We start from the raw sequence: 15,502 nt of genomic DNA, 5'->3' as shown, positions 1-15,502 counted from the left end.
GAGGTGGAGTGGGGTGTGTAGGTGTGGGTGGGGTGCATGTGAAGGGAAAGAGACGGGTGCTTAAGGGTAAATGGTATCTTGATTACTTAACATTTGTAAAATTGCATATGGGAGGGGGTGGTTGAAACCCCAAATGAGTTGTTTTTATAACTCACCCCTCCCCCAAGAAAATTTCAACCCCCAAAAGAAAATTTTAACTCCCTAACCCCAATAGTGTACAATTGCACAGGACCAATATTTTTGATGTCTTGGTCCCCTCAGACAACGGACCTTGATACGCCACTGAACATCAAATTTTTGGACACCAAAAACGAATTTATACAAAGACAAGACCACACGGACGATGATGATAACTGTTGAAAATGTAGCGGTGATGGGTGATACCACGACAAAGTGTTTGTGAAGAGATGTGTGAAAGGATTGGTGAGGGTGGTGTGTGTATGTGGGGGTGGAGTGGGGGTGTGTAGGTGTGGGTGGGGTGCATGTGAAGGGAAAGAGACGGGTGCTTAAGGGTAAATGGTATCTTGATTACTTAACATTTGTAAAATTGCATATAATGGTGTAATTTTTTATAACATTTCATATTATCAGTACTGTTTTAAAATATTTTATTATGTAAATTATTATGTGTATTTTATATCACGAAATGTATTAAAAATAACTATCTCCTTGACTTGCCAACTCTGTATGTAGAAATATTGGTATTTTTTACTGGAACCAGAATTCAATAATTGTGCAATGTAGTCTCTCACGAAATGGGATCTAAAATAAAATTAACCATTCAAAGAAATGTGTGTGTCTCAATTTGTCTCATTAATTTCACGCTACCGGGTTTCTATTGCTGACGCTACCAGATATACACTACTCCCCAGCTACTTCATTTAGTAGGCCCTACTCTAGAGTATCTGTGTGGGTACTTAAGAGTAGGCTATACACACTTATATCAAGCCTTGCACTGCAAAAACAGTGTTTAGAAATCGAGGACAGATTGGTGTTTAGAAAGTTAAATGTCTAGCATTTCAACACTTTAATGTTAATATCTAAACACATAATCATATGTAATGTGTTTAGGAATTAAACATAAGTTAGTGTTAACTTTCTAAACACCAATATGTCCTCTATTTCTATAACACTGTTTTTGCAGTGTGGGATCACCTTTACACTGTAAATCTAATGTTCTAAATGTCCAGCTGTAACACTTTTTAAACATATACACACGTCATTAGCAAAATGGTAGAGCTGTAACAATTTTTAAACACGTTAGGCATTTAGAATCTACATGTCCCTTTTCTGTAAAAAAGGCTTCACATCACAAATTCAAAATAAAATCAACACCGTCCCATTGGTTTCGAAGTTCTCACACTTTGAATTTGTATCTAAACGCATCCTAAACACTTGTATCCGTCCTAAATACTCTAAATGAGGGATTTACATTCCTCTTGTGTGTCAGCTTTATTTGTCTCAATATTTGAGTGCAAACAGGGCATGCTCCCCCAACCTGCCTAAATAAGATCAAGAGGATATTTCTTTCAATAAGACAATTCATTAAAAGTTCAATGGATATTCTGTGCATTCTGATATCTTGCTTGTCACAATGCAATTAAAGGCCCATTCAGTGATTTGCTCATCCGGACGATCGTAAAAATCATCAAAATTCAGATTTTGGTACCTTTGTAATTGGCATAGATGTGCTAACATAGCCTGCTAGTGGTTCGGTCGAAAGCCGTGTATTTTAGACAAAATAAAGCATTTGCATGATTCTGGACTTTTGATACTGACAGTACAAAAGTCCGACTCGAGATCGAAAGAAGCTCACTCTCCACGTACCAACACGCGTTGCGTATTGTTTCTACTACTTATAACATCAGTAGCTACTATTTTAAACAAAATACACAATTTTAACTGTTTTTCATATTTGAATTGACCGTTAGTTTGCCTCGGTGACCTTTAATTGCTTATTTTGTTTTCTACTACAAAAATTAAGCGTCTGTTTTAAATCAATTTAGACTCTACTTCCCCGTGTTAGAAACACTGGACTAGGAAGTTTTTCCAGTCGATTGGTGGCGCACTGTACGAAAATCTCGATTTTCTCGAGTCGATCTGAGTTGAAGTAGAAAACCTTTCTAAAACTTCTGTTTTTGACTAATTTGTCGATGTATTCAGGGGAAAAGTGGTTTAATGAAATTCTGTAGACTTATTCTTTATTTCTAAGCAACTCTGACAAATTTCCATTTTTTTTAATGTTCCTGTGAAATCACTGAAAGGGCCTTTAATTAATATGAATCCATTTAATTGACAAAAGGTAGTTTCAAAATTGATAATTCCATCTTTTCGTTCCAAAACGCCAATGAACACACATCACAAAGTCTGCCGCATCGCAGTAGGGCAAATGGCAAAGCGCTATGGATTAGCTAGGTTGATTGTCATTATTGAAATCTGCACTCTTACATTTTTGAACAGAAACTTTAACAAGGCAGACTATCCGATGGGGAAATAACAGATTTCTCAGGGTTCGGTTTTTGCCGGCAAAAACAAGTTTTTGTTGCCAGTTTTTGCCCGGTTTAAACCGGCAAAAACTCACATATAGTCACTCAAATATTAAAAAGTAACACAGAAAGCTCATAAACAGCAGCACACAACTTTTACTGAATCATTCAACATATTTTTTGTCTCATCAAGTCCTTAAAATGAAAAAGTTTTGAATTTGATATCTACCACATTTCAGTTTAATGTACTAGAGCAATGAAAATGCATGCCTTTAATTTCTTAATATGTTACTTATAATTACAAAATCTGGTCTTGTTACACTCAGGAAATTATTTTTGTAACTTAATAATTTGTTTTGAGGTGAAAAAACTGAACTATAAATCACTTTAGTTTTTGCCATTTTTGCCGGCAAAAACTGGCAAAAATTGTTTTTGCCAAGCGGTTAAAACCATGGTTTTTTTCCACCTGCGGCAAAAACCTGTGAACCCTGAGATTTCTATTCAAAATGACCCATCAAAATGATTAAATGTAACATATTGGGCGATGGATATTGTTAAAAACACTACTGTAGCCAGTCTTGGTTTGCCACATGGAATATCTTTCTATAAATAAATGAATAGATTATTGTTAAACTTACCTTAAAGTAATTACGGTTTCATGTACTATTTAATATCCTATTTTGTCTTTAATACACATATCGAATTGACCTCAAGCTAGCTATGATAGCAGTAGCAAATCTATTCTACTAGCAAATGTGCAAAAAACTGAATTGCCATGATTTTTACGATTTTCCTAATTATGAGCAAATCGCTGAATGGATATTTATCACAGTTCTGGCTCTCAGGCCTCAAAATAAATAAAAGTAGGGAGAACAAATATTTGGAATAAGACACATCCACGCAGAAGATTTTCAGTTTAATATCATTTAATGTACATAACAACAAATGATTTTATAAGCATGTGGTGAACAGACACTACATACATAAAAGTAAAAATATAAAACAAATCATATTTGTCAACTCAATTTTCCAACAAAACACAATAGATATATACCAATTTCGCCTATATTATAGGCACTATAGATTGAACTCAATAATTATAACTGAACATTTGAAATCAATTCAAAATAAGTCTTGATTCTGTGCATACACTACATTATGCATCAAGGTAAAAAACTCAATACTTTTTTTAACATCTAAAAATAAGTTTAAAACATCAGATAAATGAAGAGTGTTTTCTTTAGACAACTTATGACAATATAAGTTTACATGATAAAATGCTTCAGTACATCACATGATACTTTTACATTGAAATTAAATGGGATATACCAGTTTTGAATGTGTATTTCCCTTCCAAATGCAAAAATTTCAATGGAAAGAAATACTGATGAGACAAGAGAGAGAGAGAGAGATGAAGAGGTCTTACCGGACCGTTAAAGTGGGGACTTTCGTAGGATTTTCACCGTCAAAGTGGGGACTCAAATGAAAAGTGGGGACATAGGCGAGTCCCCACTTCTACGGTGAGCTTCATAAATGCATTATAGGAGGGACTGCAATGTGGGGACTAGGGGTCCCCCCTACTACGGTCGTTATCCTGTCAGCGAGTGAGAGAGAACAAATGCAAGATGTAGGAGGTATGAAAGTGAAATAAAATGTGGGGACGAGAATAATTTGACCCCACTATGACCCCCCACAACACACGCCCCCACTTTAGTTTTTATCTCACTTTTTAAAGGAAACACATATCGGGAGAGATATTTTGAACGCCAAATGGAAGTAGGGGGCCCTCTATAGACTGGTGGCACCGGCACAATCGTATTTGGCTCTGTTTATCTCTTTTGGGCCCACAAAGAGTGGGGACGTCCCCACTTTAACGGTTTCGTAGGATAGAGAGCAGAGACAGAACTGGGCAGAGAAAAGGAATCCTGAAAAAAATAAAATACTGTTAAGTAGATTATCATTCAAATACTTCTGGTTATCTGCAGCAACAGACAGAATTGTCAAATTTAGGGATCAGTATATAATAAAGTTTGACCTTCCATGTGTATTGAGCTATTCCAGCTATTCCAGTTGAAATTCATACGCCCCCTATGTAAGACATGTCTTTAATCTTCCACACAGGGAGTGTGAATTTCAAATGGGGTTACCTGAATGGGTGACTCCCGTTTAAAATTTACACCCCGTGTGGGATATAAAGGCCATGTCTTCCATAGGGGGTGTCAGGATTTCAACAGGAATGGTCCAATTTGCTGCTGGTACATGGAAAATATTCTTCATGCCACACAGTAAGCGACTGGTACAGTGATGGATTCAAATACATTGCAATTTGGGTCCTTAAGACCTCATCACTCGCCCGTATTTAATACCACATTCGCATCATTTATTTGGATTTTTTCCCTCTTGTGGCCTGGGAAGATTATCCAAAATTTGTCATAATCTCCCTTTTCTTCTCAATCAAAATACTATGCATATATAAACTATATAAGGCATTCTATATTGTCGCAAGACTATTGTAAGTGCAAAGAAATATACAAGCACTTACCATTTTCTTGCACTGTGTCCTTGGGGGACATTAGCCCTCCAGTCAGACCAAAAAAAAAATCTTTAGGCAAATTTTCACAAATTACTCCCATGATATCAGCTATCATCTGATTACAAGCAATTTACAATGCAATATAGTATATTAGTTGGTTAAAATTGCTTTGATATGTGACCCGTTCTGACAAAACCAGGAACAAGTCGCATTTTTGGCATTTCATGATTTGAATAAAAATGTAAGCACGGGACAATAAACTTTAAAATGATATCAAACTTATATACATAGCATCAATACTTCAAGATATGGATAATTTTGTAAATGATACCTTGATATTTTTGGAAAATTGTTATGTGGAGTAATGGGCTAATTAGTTTCCTGCTTTACACAAGATAGAATAGGGATTATCATAGTTCAACTGTCAATTATTGATTAAATAAACCTTTTTTTAAAAGTACTTTCAAGGATTTGAAAGTCCACATAGTCCCAAGGTCAAATACCATGAAATTAAGAATTCCAAAATTGTGTGTTTTTTATGGGAATGTCATGATTGAAAGGCCTATAACTCAAAAACATGCCTGGCAACTTGTTCCAGGTTTTGTTGGAGCTGGTCACATATTATACCCTGTCAGCTTCAGTCACACATAATATACACTATATATGCAGCCCAGCTTCTTTGTGCTTGGCATAATTTGTGTTTCCTAGGAGGCCGGTCGACTGCATATCCGTAAGTACATGCTTTTCAATACGGAATAAATGCTAACCTCATCGTGACATCATCCAAGCAGCAAAGTTCATTTCTCATAGAAAAAGCGTGTATTGACGGATATGCAGTTGACCGTTCTGCTAGGCAGCTGTCTATGATATTCTATTCTGGCAACCTTGATAAGATTTCAATTGGTTTATCTATAATACATTTAAGATCTAATATACACTATATGCAGCCCAATTTCTTTGTGCTTAGACACTCTTAAATAGCATAAATATGCTGTCTACATAGCTGACTATGATATCTTATTCTAGCAATCTTGATAATGTGCTCTCAATACTAGGAACTATACCTATAGTATACTGTAATACATAATTTTTATCTGATCAAAGACAGTAGGTGAGCGTATACGAGAACAAGAGGTCACATTGATATTGGATATATTAGATGTGGTTTGCATGAAAAGGTCAACCTTTGCAAGTCCAGGGCTAGAAGTTTGTTACATGCAGCGAGAATCCATATACGTTCTTGATAAAGAATCTTTTGCTTCTCTGCCATTTACATATTACATAAATTGCTTGAGAATCTACTTGGATTCTCCCAAAATACTTGGGAGTCTATGCGAGAATCGATATCTCTAGCCCTGAAGTCAAAAGTTAACTCAGTCTAACTTTTCTGCACAAGAGTGAAGACTCTGCTAATTGCTTCGGGATATCCCAGATGGAATCCATACACTCTCTATGGTAGACATGAAGTCTTCCACACAGGGAGTGTGAATCTCAAATGGTGTTACCTGAATCTTCACCCCCTACATGGGAGATTAAGATCGTATCTTCCATATAGTCGGGCTGCCAGTGGGTATGACGTTGTTTTGGTGTCCATAGTTTTGTTTTTGATGGATATTGCTTCTCAATACCACCAACTTCAAAAATAAGTTTACTGGAACTCTGTCAGCATTGAGCATTTTGAGATATGGCGGGTCAAAGTTCACACAGAGGTCAAAATTCAAATTGCTCAAATGCTGTTGAAAAGTTCCCCAAATTATTCCTCTTGTCATGGCGATCCAGAAAAAGTTTGCACCCCAACAACAACAAACAAACATGGCAAATTCCAGAGTATTTCAAAAGTCGACCCCCTTTTGTCGTACATAACATATTCTATAGATACACATGTTAGTACAGATATGTCTTCCACATTTTCTTTACAAGCAACGCACATCTACTGTCTTTGACCAGCTAATAATAGAAGCTATTGACTGGTGTCCCCATCAACATGTATAAATCAAATACAACTATTATGTACTATACGTCACACACACGTATCAAAGCAGTTTAGACGCAAGTTGTATAGATATATATTACTGCTTTAGCATCACACACCGTTACATGTCGGGGTCAAGACCACAGGCCACTATTAGCCGATATGATATACAATACAATGGAGTAAGGTACAATATGTCAAAATATTGGATGGAACTGGGTCCAGTTCAAAGGTCATATTCTGACATCCGATTTGCTTTAAACCCATGCCAATACAACTTGAGACAAAGTCAACCATTCTGCAGTTCTGCCCATCCCAAGTAAAAACATAGTATCTGCTTTCTTACTACTGCTTTTCTTACAGTGCCTCTGATTGGTTAATTATATGATATAATTGTCTGAGTAGCCTATCAAAATAGAGCTTTTACATCTCTTGGCAATTTTAAGCTTAATCCCCTTCAGCCTTACCCAATATTCCTTACCCCATCTCCGATTGGCTCAAAAAATGACATAGCCCTATTTGTAACCAATCAAAGTAGCTTTTAGATGGTAATTCGCTATGTTATTTATAAACAGATACTGGCTTTTTACTTGGGGGAGGGAGTACTGTTGACAGAATACCTTACAGTACTTGCATTTTGTTAATGATATGTACAGCATGTAGGATGGTGGAATGATAACATAGTTTTACTTGCAGTAAGTATATAACAGTCTTATTATACATATAAATCGATGTATGTAGAGTAATATATAATAATATATATGTTTTTGACTATCTTGATTGCAATATATAAGAGCTTTTGAGGTCACTCCTAATTTTTTACAAATGACCAGAGAATCAAATTTTATGATCATTAGCAATTTTCTGTTCTTGTTACTTGGAGAACTTATTCTTCTGGGGATGAGGTAATCATGTTCAATCCCAGAGGTGCATAAATCGTACTTTGTGACCCAGAGGTGCGTAAGTGCACTGGCCAGGTCCTGATTGGCTAACTGAATAAGTTGTGATCAAACATGTATGCATGAGTTAAGGTGGGGTTGATGATGATTTTGGGGCTATTTTGAACATTAAAAAAAAAAGAAGTGCATTGTTATGCTCTGGTTGACATGTAAATGGAGCAAGGCCTCTCGATTCGCTGTTCAAAATAGCTGCAAACCAAATCAATCCCACCTTAACAACATTGCACTGCCAGCCTTAAGTTCAATATGCACCATTATTATGTTTTGACAAATCCAAATATGTGAAAATACTGGATCTAAAATATAATACTGATAAAATTGGATGCTTTGCGCCAAATAATTATTGGTCTCGTTATGTGTTTTTTTTCTAATATTTGACTCGACCATGTCTCGCCCAATATTTTTAAACTCCTAGCTCGACCAATAAACATGGGTTTAATCAATTTAATTTTATATCAGTGATGGCACAACCACTATGGCTAGCAATATATATTTACATGATGTTAAGTGTAACATTCTCCATACAAATTGCCCTAAGTTACTAAGTATATTTGTAACAAATGAGTGACCTCTGTCTATTATATTATGTATAGTATAAGATGTGTATTGCAAGTATATTTTACACTTATATATATGTCACACACATGACCTTTTTATATAACTTTGGAGAGAGATAGAACTAGAGAGAAAATTGGCATTTTCTTTTGAATAAGAGATTTGAGATTAGAAGATATGACAGACTTTACATCTCCCAAGTACATAATGTAGTATCTGCTCTGTTAAATACCAGCCGGTACTTTCATCTTACTTTGCAAGCAGACGACGGATTAAAAACACTACATTCTTTCATTAAAACCGCCTTTATTATCCGCCATGTTCAGTGGCGGTGCCACAGCGGTGGTGGATGAGGGAGGTGCCCCAGTAAAACCCAAAATTACGAAAATTTTCACTTTATTACAAATTTTGCTTTGATTTTGCCGCCCCAACCCAAAACAAAAATGCTGGCTATGTTATCAGTTATAGATACTGCATTTTGCTTGGGGAAAGATCTGTTCATTGTAATCAGATTTAACCCCTGGACACTGCCTTTTTTACAATGCCTCTGATTGGTTAATTACATGATAATTATGTTCATCCCAGTAACCAATCAAAATAGGGCTTTAAGATCTTTCAACTTCAGCCCTACTAACCATACCTCTGATTGGCTCAATAGATAATACAGCCTTCTTTGAAACCAATCAAAATAGTTCTTAGAGGGGTGAAGTTATTACTTACTAGTATGGCTAATATACATGGATGAAAACATAGCTGACATTTGGACCAAAATACTTGAGAAATTTACATCAGGTCTCAATGGCTATCAGAAAAAGTAGACCCCAAATGACAGAATGGGTTGAAATTTTTGGACGATTCATACAAATATGGACTTCCCTGCAACCCTGCTCCTACTTTATTATAATTGTACAGTATTAACATGCAGCAAATGGACTATTCCAGTTGAAATCCATACACCCCCCTGTGGAAGACATGACCTTAATCTCCCACACAGGGGTGTACATTTCAAATGGAGTTACCCTCTCAAGTAAGCCCATTTGAAATTCACACTCCCTGTGTGGAAGATCAAGGTAATGTCTTCCATAGGGGTATGGATTTCAACTGAATTGTCCTTACATTTGATTCAGCTTAAAAGGAGTTTAGAAGTAGGTACAATAATATACATAATTACATCTTATTTTCTTTTATGCAGCATAATTTCAATTGAGTTCAGACAAAACTGACAAATTTGACCATGTAATAAGCTTCAATTTTTTACAACTTGAGGTATCTTCTTCTCGCTGGAATCAGAGTTGACACAGATACATAAATACTGAACACAATATAAAATATTGTTTATCAATAAGATTAAACTTCTTATATTTGTAACAATAATTTGCAGCTAAATTTTTCAAAGAGCTCTTTATATGTTGGATTATCAGTAACATCCAACTTCTTACTTGTATATTAGCATTGGCAGTTTTTGAACACCAATTTGTAATGCTTTTGCTCAACAAAAACTTTCCACTTTCTTATAAATAGTATAAAGCATGAAAATATTACCACTGCCAAATATTTCCACTTTTTAATCGCAGCATTTTATTTTGGTTAAAGCCTCTGGTTCAAGATCACATTTTCTATAAATTAAATGAAAAAGTGTTGGTTAACTTGGTTTAAGTTGTAACCTATCATATATTTAAACCCAGTTAACTTCGATTTGGTTCAAGTATTGTTACCAAGGCAAACAAAATTTGTTTAATTGTCCTCCACTGACTGACCATAATTTTGAAAATTGGGAAGAAAAGGTCTCTACTGTATAAAATGCTGACCCTAACTTTGGAAATGTCAGAAAAAGGTTTTTCTTTCAGAATTGTTGACATCCTGAAAAGCTTTTTAAACAGTTTTAAAACATGCATGAAGTGATGCAGTACAGAAACATTCCAATTCTCACCAACTAAATTAGCCTCTCTATTTTTAAGCCAATCTTCTACAATCTACAGGGCATATGAGGACAACCAAACTAGTTTTAATTTTGAACTAAATTATATGACATTCATTATATTTTGTTTACTTCATCTTTTTTTTCATATATAATCTTAAACCAGAGACTCATCCTTAACCTTGTAAGTCATCATTTCAGATCATTTTAGAGGTATAAAATCAAACAAATACATTTTTTCTGTAAGTATATAAATTAACAATCCAGAAGAGTATATTATAATGGGGGTATATCAATGTATATTACTACAGTAGAAATTTCATTTGAACGAACACAACCATCCACAATATGACAATTCTCCGCGTACACTGTGTGAAGATGCCCCGCATGTGCGTAACATGGAAGTGAATCCAACCATGCCAACTCACTCCTGATTGGTTAGTATTTTCATTATTGTATCCACAGTCATGCGTTCACGTTGTACTTCGCATACGCGACATACGATCGCGGTCGGATCATGTACAGCTGTTGGCAGCTGTGTTCATTCCAAATGAAATTTTTACTGTAAGCACCCAGTGAGCATGGCCGACACCCAGAGCCAGCTAGGTTCTGATGCTCACTTCTGGCTATTGATAGGCGGAGTGGTGATGCCTTTTACCACAGCTCCAGCTAGAGATACTCCCTAACATGGAGATCCACAGATGTTCGGAGTATGAACTACTTGTACACAAGGACAACTCTAATACAGTAAACTTTGGATTAAGATTGAGTTACCACTTGTCATCACTTGTTTAGCGTCTGAAAACTTTTATCACAATTCAATCTGTGAGCAGAATGCATGATTTTGTCATCAAGTTGTGGTTAATTAAGAACAAAATTGCATCTGTTATGGCAATGGGCAACTCCAACTGATGGAAGACATGTCCTTAATCTCCTACACAGGGGGGATGGAGATTTCAAATGTGCGTCACCCATTTAGGTAACCCCATTTGAAATTCACACTCCCGGTGTGGAAGATGAAGGTTGTGCCTTCCATACGGGGTGTATGGATGTCAACTGGAATAGCCCATTATTAGATCAAGCATAGTGCTGCCTTGTGATAAAATTTATACTAAAATTCCTAATGAATATTAATTAAATTTCAATGTACTCTTGTGTTTTTTTATGGACATATTCTTATAACATCGTATTCACCCCAATTAGTGCCCCTGCCAACAAGCGATTTACAAAGGCATCTCAGTACATCTAGATACATAAGGCAGCATTTCCACACATTACATAAAATGCATCTTACTTTTTTCTAACTCCAATAGCTGCTAGGTGTTAAATATGTATGATCTAATATGTTGTGTATTGTACATATTTAACACCTAGCAGCTATTGGAGTTACGAGGTTTTGACAGAACAGCGACGCTATGTATGGCACTTTCCTACTATACCTACAAGCATAACAAACAGCAGCATAACAAGTTTGCACATTTTCCAACCTCAAGCAAGCTTCTCTCTCCTAGTACTTTTTTCCTCTTACTCTTACACAGTTCAATTGGTGTATTACACTTGAAATCCATACACCCCCTATGGAAGATATGACCTTAATCTCCCACACAGGGACTGTGAATTTCAAATAGGGCTACCAGAATGAGTGGCTCCATTTGAAGTTCACACTCCCTGTGTGAAAAATTAAGGTCATGTATTCCATAGGGGGTGCATGGATGCCAACTGGAATAGCCCTTTATATAGAGCAAACACTCTTGAGTACTTTTGTTTATATAATCTCTTAATACACTTTCCTTTTAAAACAAAATATAATCTCTACCTACATTCAATGTCTGGTTTTACACAGGCAGTCTTACACATACCTTCATACTGTAAAATTGAACATTTTTGCGCTTATTTTGTGCACTTTTCGCATTCCAATCGCGCTACCGCGATAATATCAACTTGCGAATATTTTCCATTTGTATATATATGAAAGCTTAGAATCGCAAATTTAAAAACGAGTGTAACTGTTCAAAATTGAATTGGCAACACGCAAAAATTACACAAGCAAAAATTTCCACTTTTACAGAAGTAGAAACATTCTGTGTGGTATTTTGTCTTATATTAACGCAAGGCTTGCTTCTGGTTGACGATAAGGAAAGACGTCCAATTTGTGGAGATAAAGCTATCGGTGTGCAACCATAGACGATAATTATGTAACTGTGCACATAGCAAGCCAATAGGGTTCAAAATCAGGTTAAACTCTGTACAAGATATAAACCATGTATTTTTCACCGTTGAATCTTTATTTTGGCTTGCAGGATCACTAATAGAAATATTATCATCCCCAGCAGTGTACCATAATAGGTTTATCAGCACTAACTGGATGGGTTGCCTTAGTCAGTTCAATGCAATTAGCATATTGCATTATAATACTGTATAAGTGGTAATTTTCACATTATTTTTTAGATCTGGCGAGTGCCAGACATTTTTGCGATTGTTCTTTTCACGATTACCCAGTTTTGCCCTATACTTGCAATACATTATGACATAGATTCTCAATATTGCGGCTGGAACTGCATTCGCGAAATCAGTGAAAATAAAACCCTCACGAAAAATTACCACTAATACAGTATAACAAAACACTTTTCTTACAGTTAACTGTTTATGTCATGCATACACATATTATAAGATCATCCCTTATACCTGGCAGACATTGTAAATTTACAAGTTGGCACATCAAATATAATTTTCTATAATCATATCATATCTTTGCGAGTTGTCTTACCGACATTCTTTATATAATTTATACTCCTCTTAACACCTAAACAGGCCTCAAAAGAAACAACCCCTTAAGTTTATAGGCACACTGTGTACACAAAATCGAGCATTCCAAGAAGGTCCTCCCATACTTTTAAAGGGAATTATGGCTCGAGGGGTCTGTCGTATTTTGAGGCCTGCACCTATACTACCTCAAACCATCTACCTATAACATCATGGCTGACGTAAGATTTTGCACATCAATTTGTTCCAAGTACTTATAATGATCGCTTGCGGCAAAGCATTCTATCTCCTCTACTTTTTTTGTCTTGTCGACATTCAATATTGCATTCACAATTACATAATTGCAACAACTTGGTGTAAAAAGACACAACATTTAGAATTAAGGAAGCAGTGACATACGAATAATCAGCCATGAGCCATGAGGCTCAAATTTGCCATTCAGCAGGTCGTTATATTTTCCTGAAATACATGTTAAAGGTCACATGTCAAAGGTCACTTAATGGACCTCGGACACATGCACATCCGGTTTAGATTCCCTTTGTTTGGCTCCTGCACGTTCACAGCACTTACGGTGTTCCAGCAGTAGATACAGGTCAAAGTTCGCTACCCTTTGCACCTAACCAAATGCATGGTTCACCGGATTTAACCTTTGAACCTTGACACCACAAAGGGTTCACCAGATCTATAGGTCAAAGTTGACTCTTACCTATTAGCTTTGATTGATCTTGACCTCACCACAGGTCAGGTCACTTCATTTTTGTACATCTTTCTTTTCAACCTTTTTCGTTGAGAGAAGCGGATCATCCAGGTCGATATTTAGCAGAGGCGTTCTCCAGAACGTAAAGGAGCTGAACTCGGTAGGCGCTTCAAAGGCGGTTTGTTCTCGGTGGATTGACGGGAAGACGTGATCAACCAGATCTTTCAACTTTGGGTACCTATTTGAGATATTAGCAAACAAGAAAATGATTAGAAACTTACCATACTGGTATGCATACAGTCCAACATCCCATATCTGCACCTCTTTTATACTGATATCTCCGTTAATATCGGGACATGTGATCTTCATTGGAACTTAGGAAGACATGTTTTATGCTTTGACACTTTAATTTTATGCTCTAAAATACATATCTATGTTCAATAAAACACTCAAATACCATAATTCAGTGTTACTACCCATACTGATATATGAGCGATCTTTTGTTGTCCTAAATATAACTCTTCAGACATTTGAGATTGCCCAAGTACCGACTGTGAACTCAGGTAGTACAGAGGTTAGACTCAGGACTGGTAATCCAGCAACCAGGGTTCAATCACCGCCCAATTTTTTTCTCTCTCAAAAATTTTCATCAGTTTGCTAGAGCCCCAAAACATGTCATTTAAATCACAATTTCTCGGGCTTGCATCTTTGTGTCTCGCATTGTCTTACGCCCTGCTAGGGTGAAGCATATAGGCCGTCTCCTTCTTCATTACTTCAACGCATATAATTCACTTATCATGCCACTATTTGGTTCCATCAAGGCTGGTTACAAAAGGTGAATGGACTTTACAGTAGTCCCATAGCTAATTATAATCCCAGCACATATTTTGAAAAAAAAAAAAAAAATCACCCAGAAATTGCTTAAGATCTGTGCAAAATAATCCCACCCCTAATGCTGCACACATGTAGAGCCGAATTGAATGAATACAGGATATTGACCAGTGATTATGCTGAATTTTTTTTACAGAGGATTTTGAATTAATTTGTAGCAATTTAACTATATGGTTGTATATCACATATCACACAGAGGAAGTTTCCTATTAGTTGTAAATTAAATTTATGCAATTTTATAAGTTCAAAGATTTTACAAATTTCTCTGATTTTGCCCAATAATATCATTAAAACCATACTGTAACAATTCTATACTATTCTATTTCTTTTGCACAAAATGTTCGTTTGCACTGCCAGATTACGTCTCCCTATTAATTTTGAGCCAAGCAAATGAGGCAAAACAAAGAAAATTCCTATTTGATTCCAGATTCTTCATGTATATCACCAACGTGTGTCACGCCGTTGATCGTGACTGAGGTCGGGGGTGCGCCCTCTTCAGGATGTCCCTCATTTCCAAAGCAAAATGTTAAGATTTTTCATAATACCCTAAAAACAACTGATGTGCAGTCATTAACCTCCTAGTGGGAAAGCACACATTGGGCAGGAAAAACCTCCTAATGTACTTGTGGCCTTTGAATATGTTTAAAACCAAACTGCAAAGAAGTTATATAGGAGGTTTTGCTTTATACATGTTCAGGGGCCAATGATACAAAAGAGGTTTTTCCTGC

The 15,502-nt window shown here is 36.2% G+C and overlaps 1 protein-coding gene across 3 annotated transcripts in view; it reads right to left on the bottom strand.

Moving 5' to 3' along the window:
- Window positions 1-10,354: 10,354 nt before the first annotated feature.
- Window positions 10,355-15,502, bottom strand: part of LOC140162988 (phosphatidate phosphatase LPIN2-like) — a 45,112-nt gene continuing 39,964 nt past the window's right edge. For all 3 annotated transcript variants that reach the window (XM_072186318.1, XM_072186320.1, XM_072186319.1), the window contains one exon: window positions 10,355-14,121. In XM_072186318.1, coding sequence (XP_072042419.1) covers window positions 13,938-14,121 — 184 coding nt within the window. In that variant the 3' untranslated portion in view covers window positions 10,355-13,937. The remainder of the gene's footprint in view (window positions 14,122-15,502) is intronic.

The sequence above is a fragment of the Amphiura filiformis genome, chromosome 10 (genome assembly GCF_039555335.1).
Source record: "Amphiura filiformis chromosome 10, Afil_fr2py, whole genome shotgun sequence".
NCBI lineage: Eukaryota > Metazoa > Echinodermata > Ophiuroidea > Amphilepidida > Amphiuridae > Amphiura > Amphiura filiformis.
The sequence above is the reverse complement of the archived record's forward strand: the minus strand, read 5'-3'. Positions and strand labels throughout refer to the sequence as shown.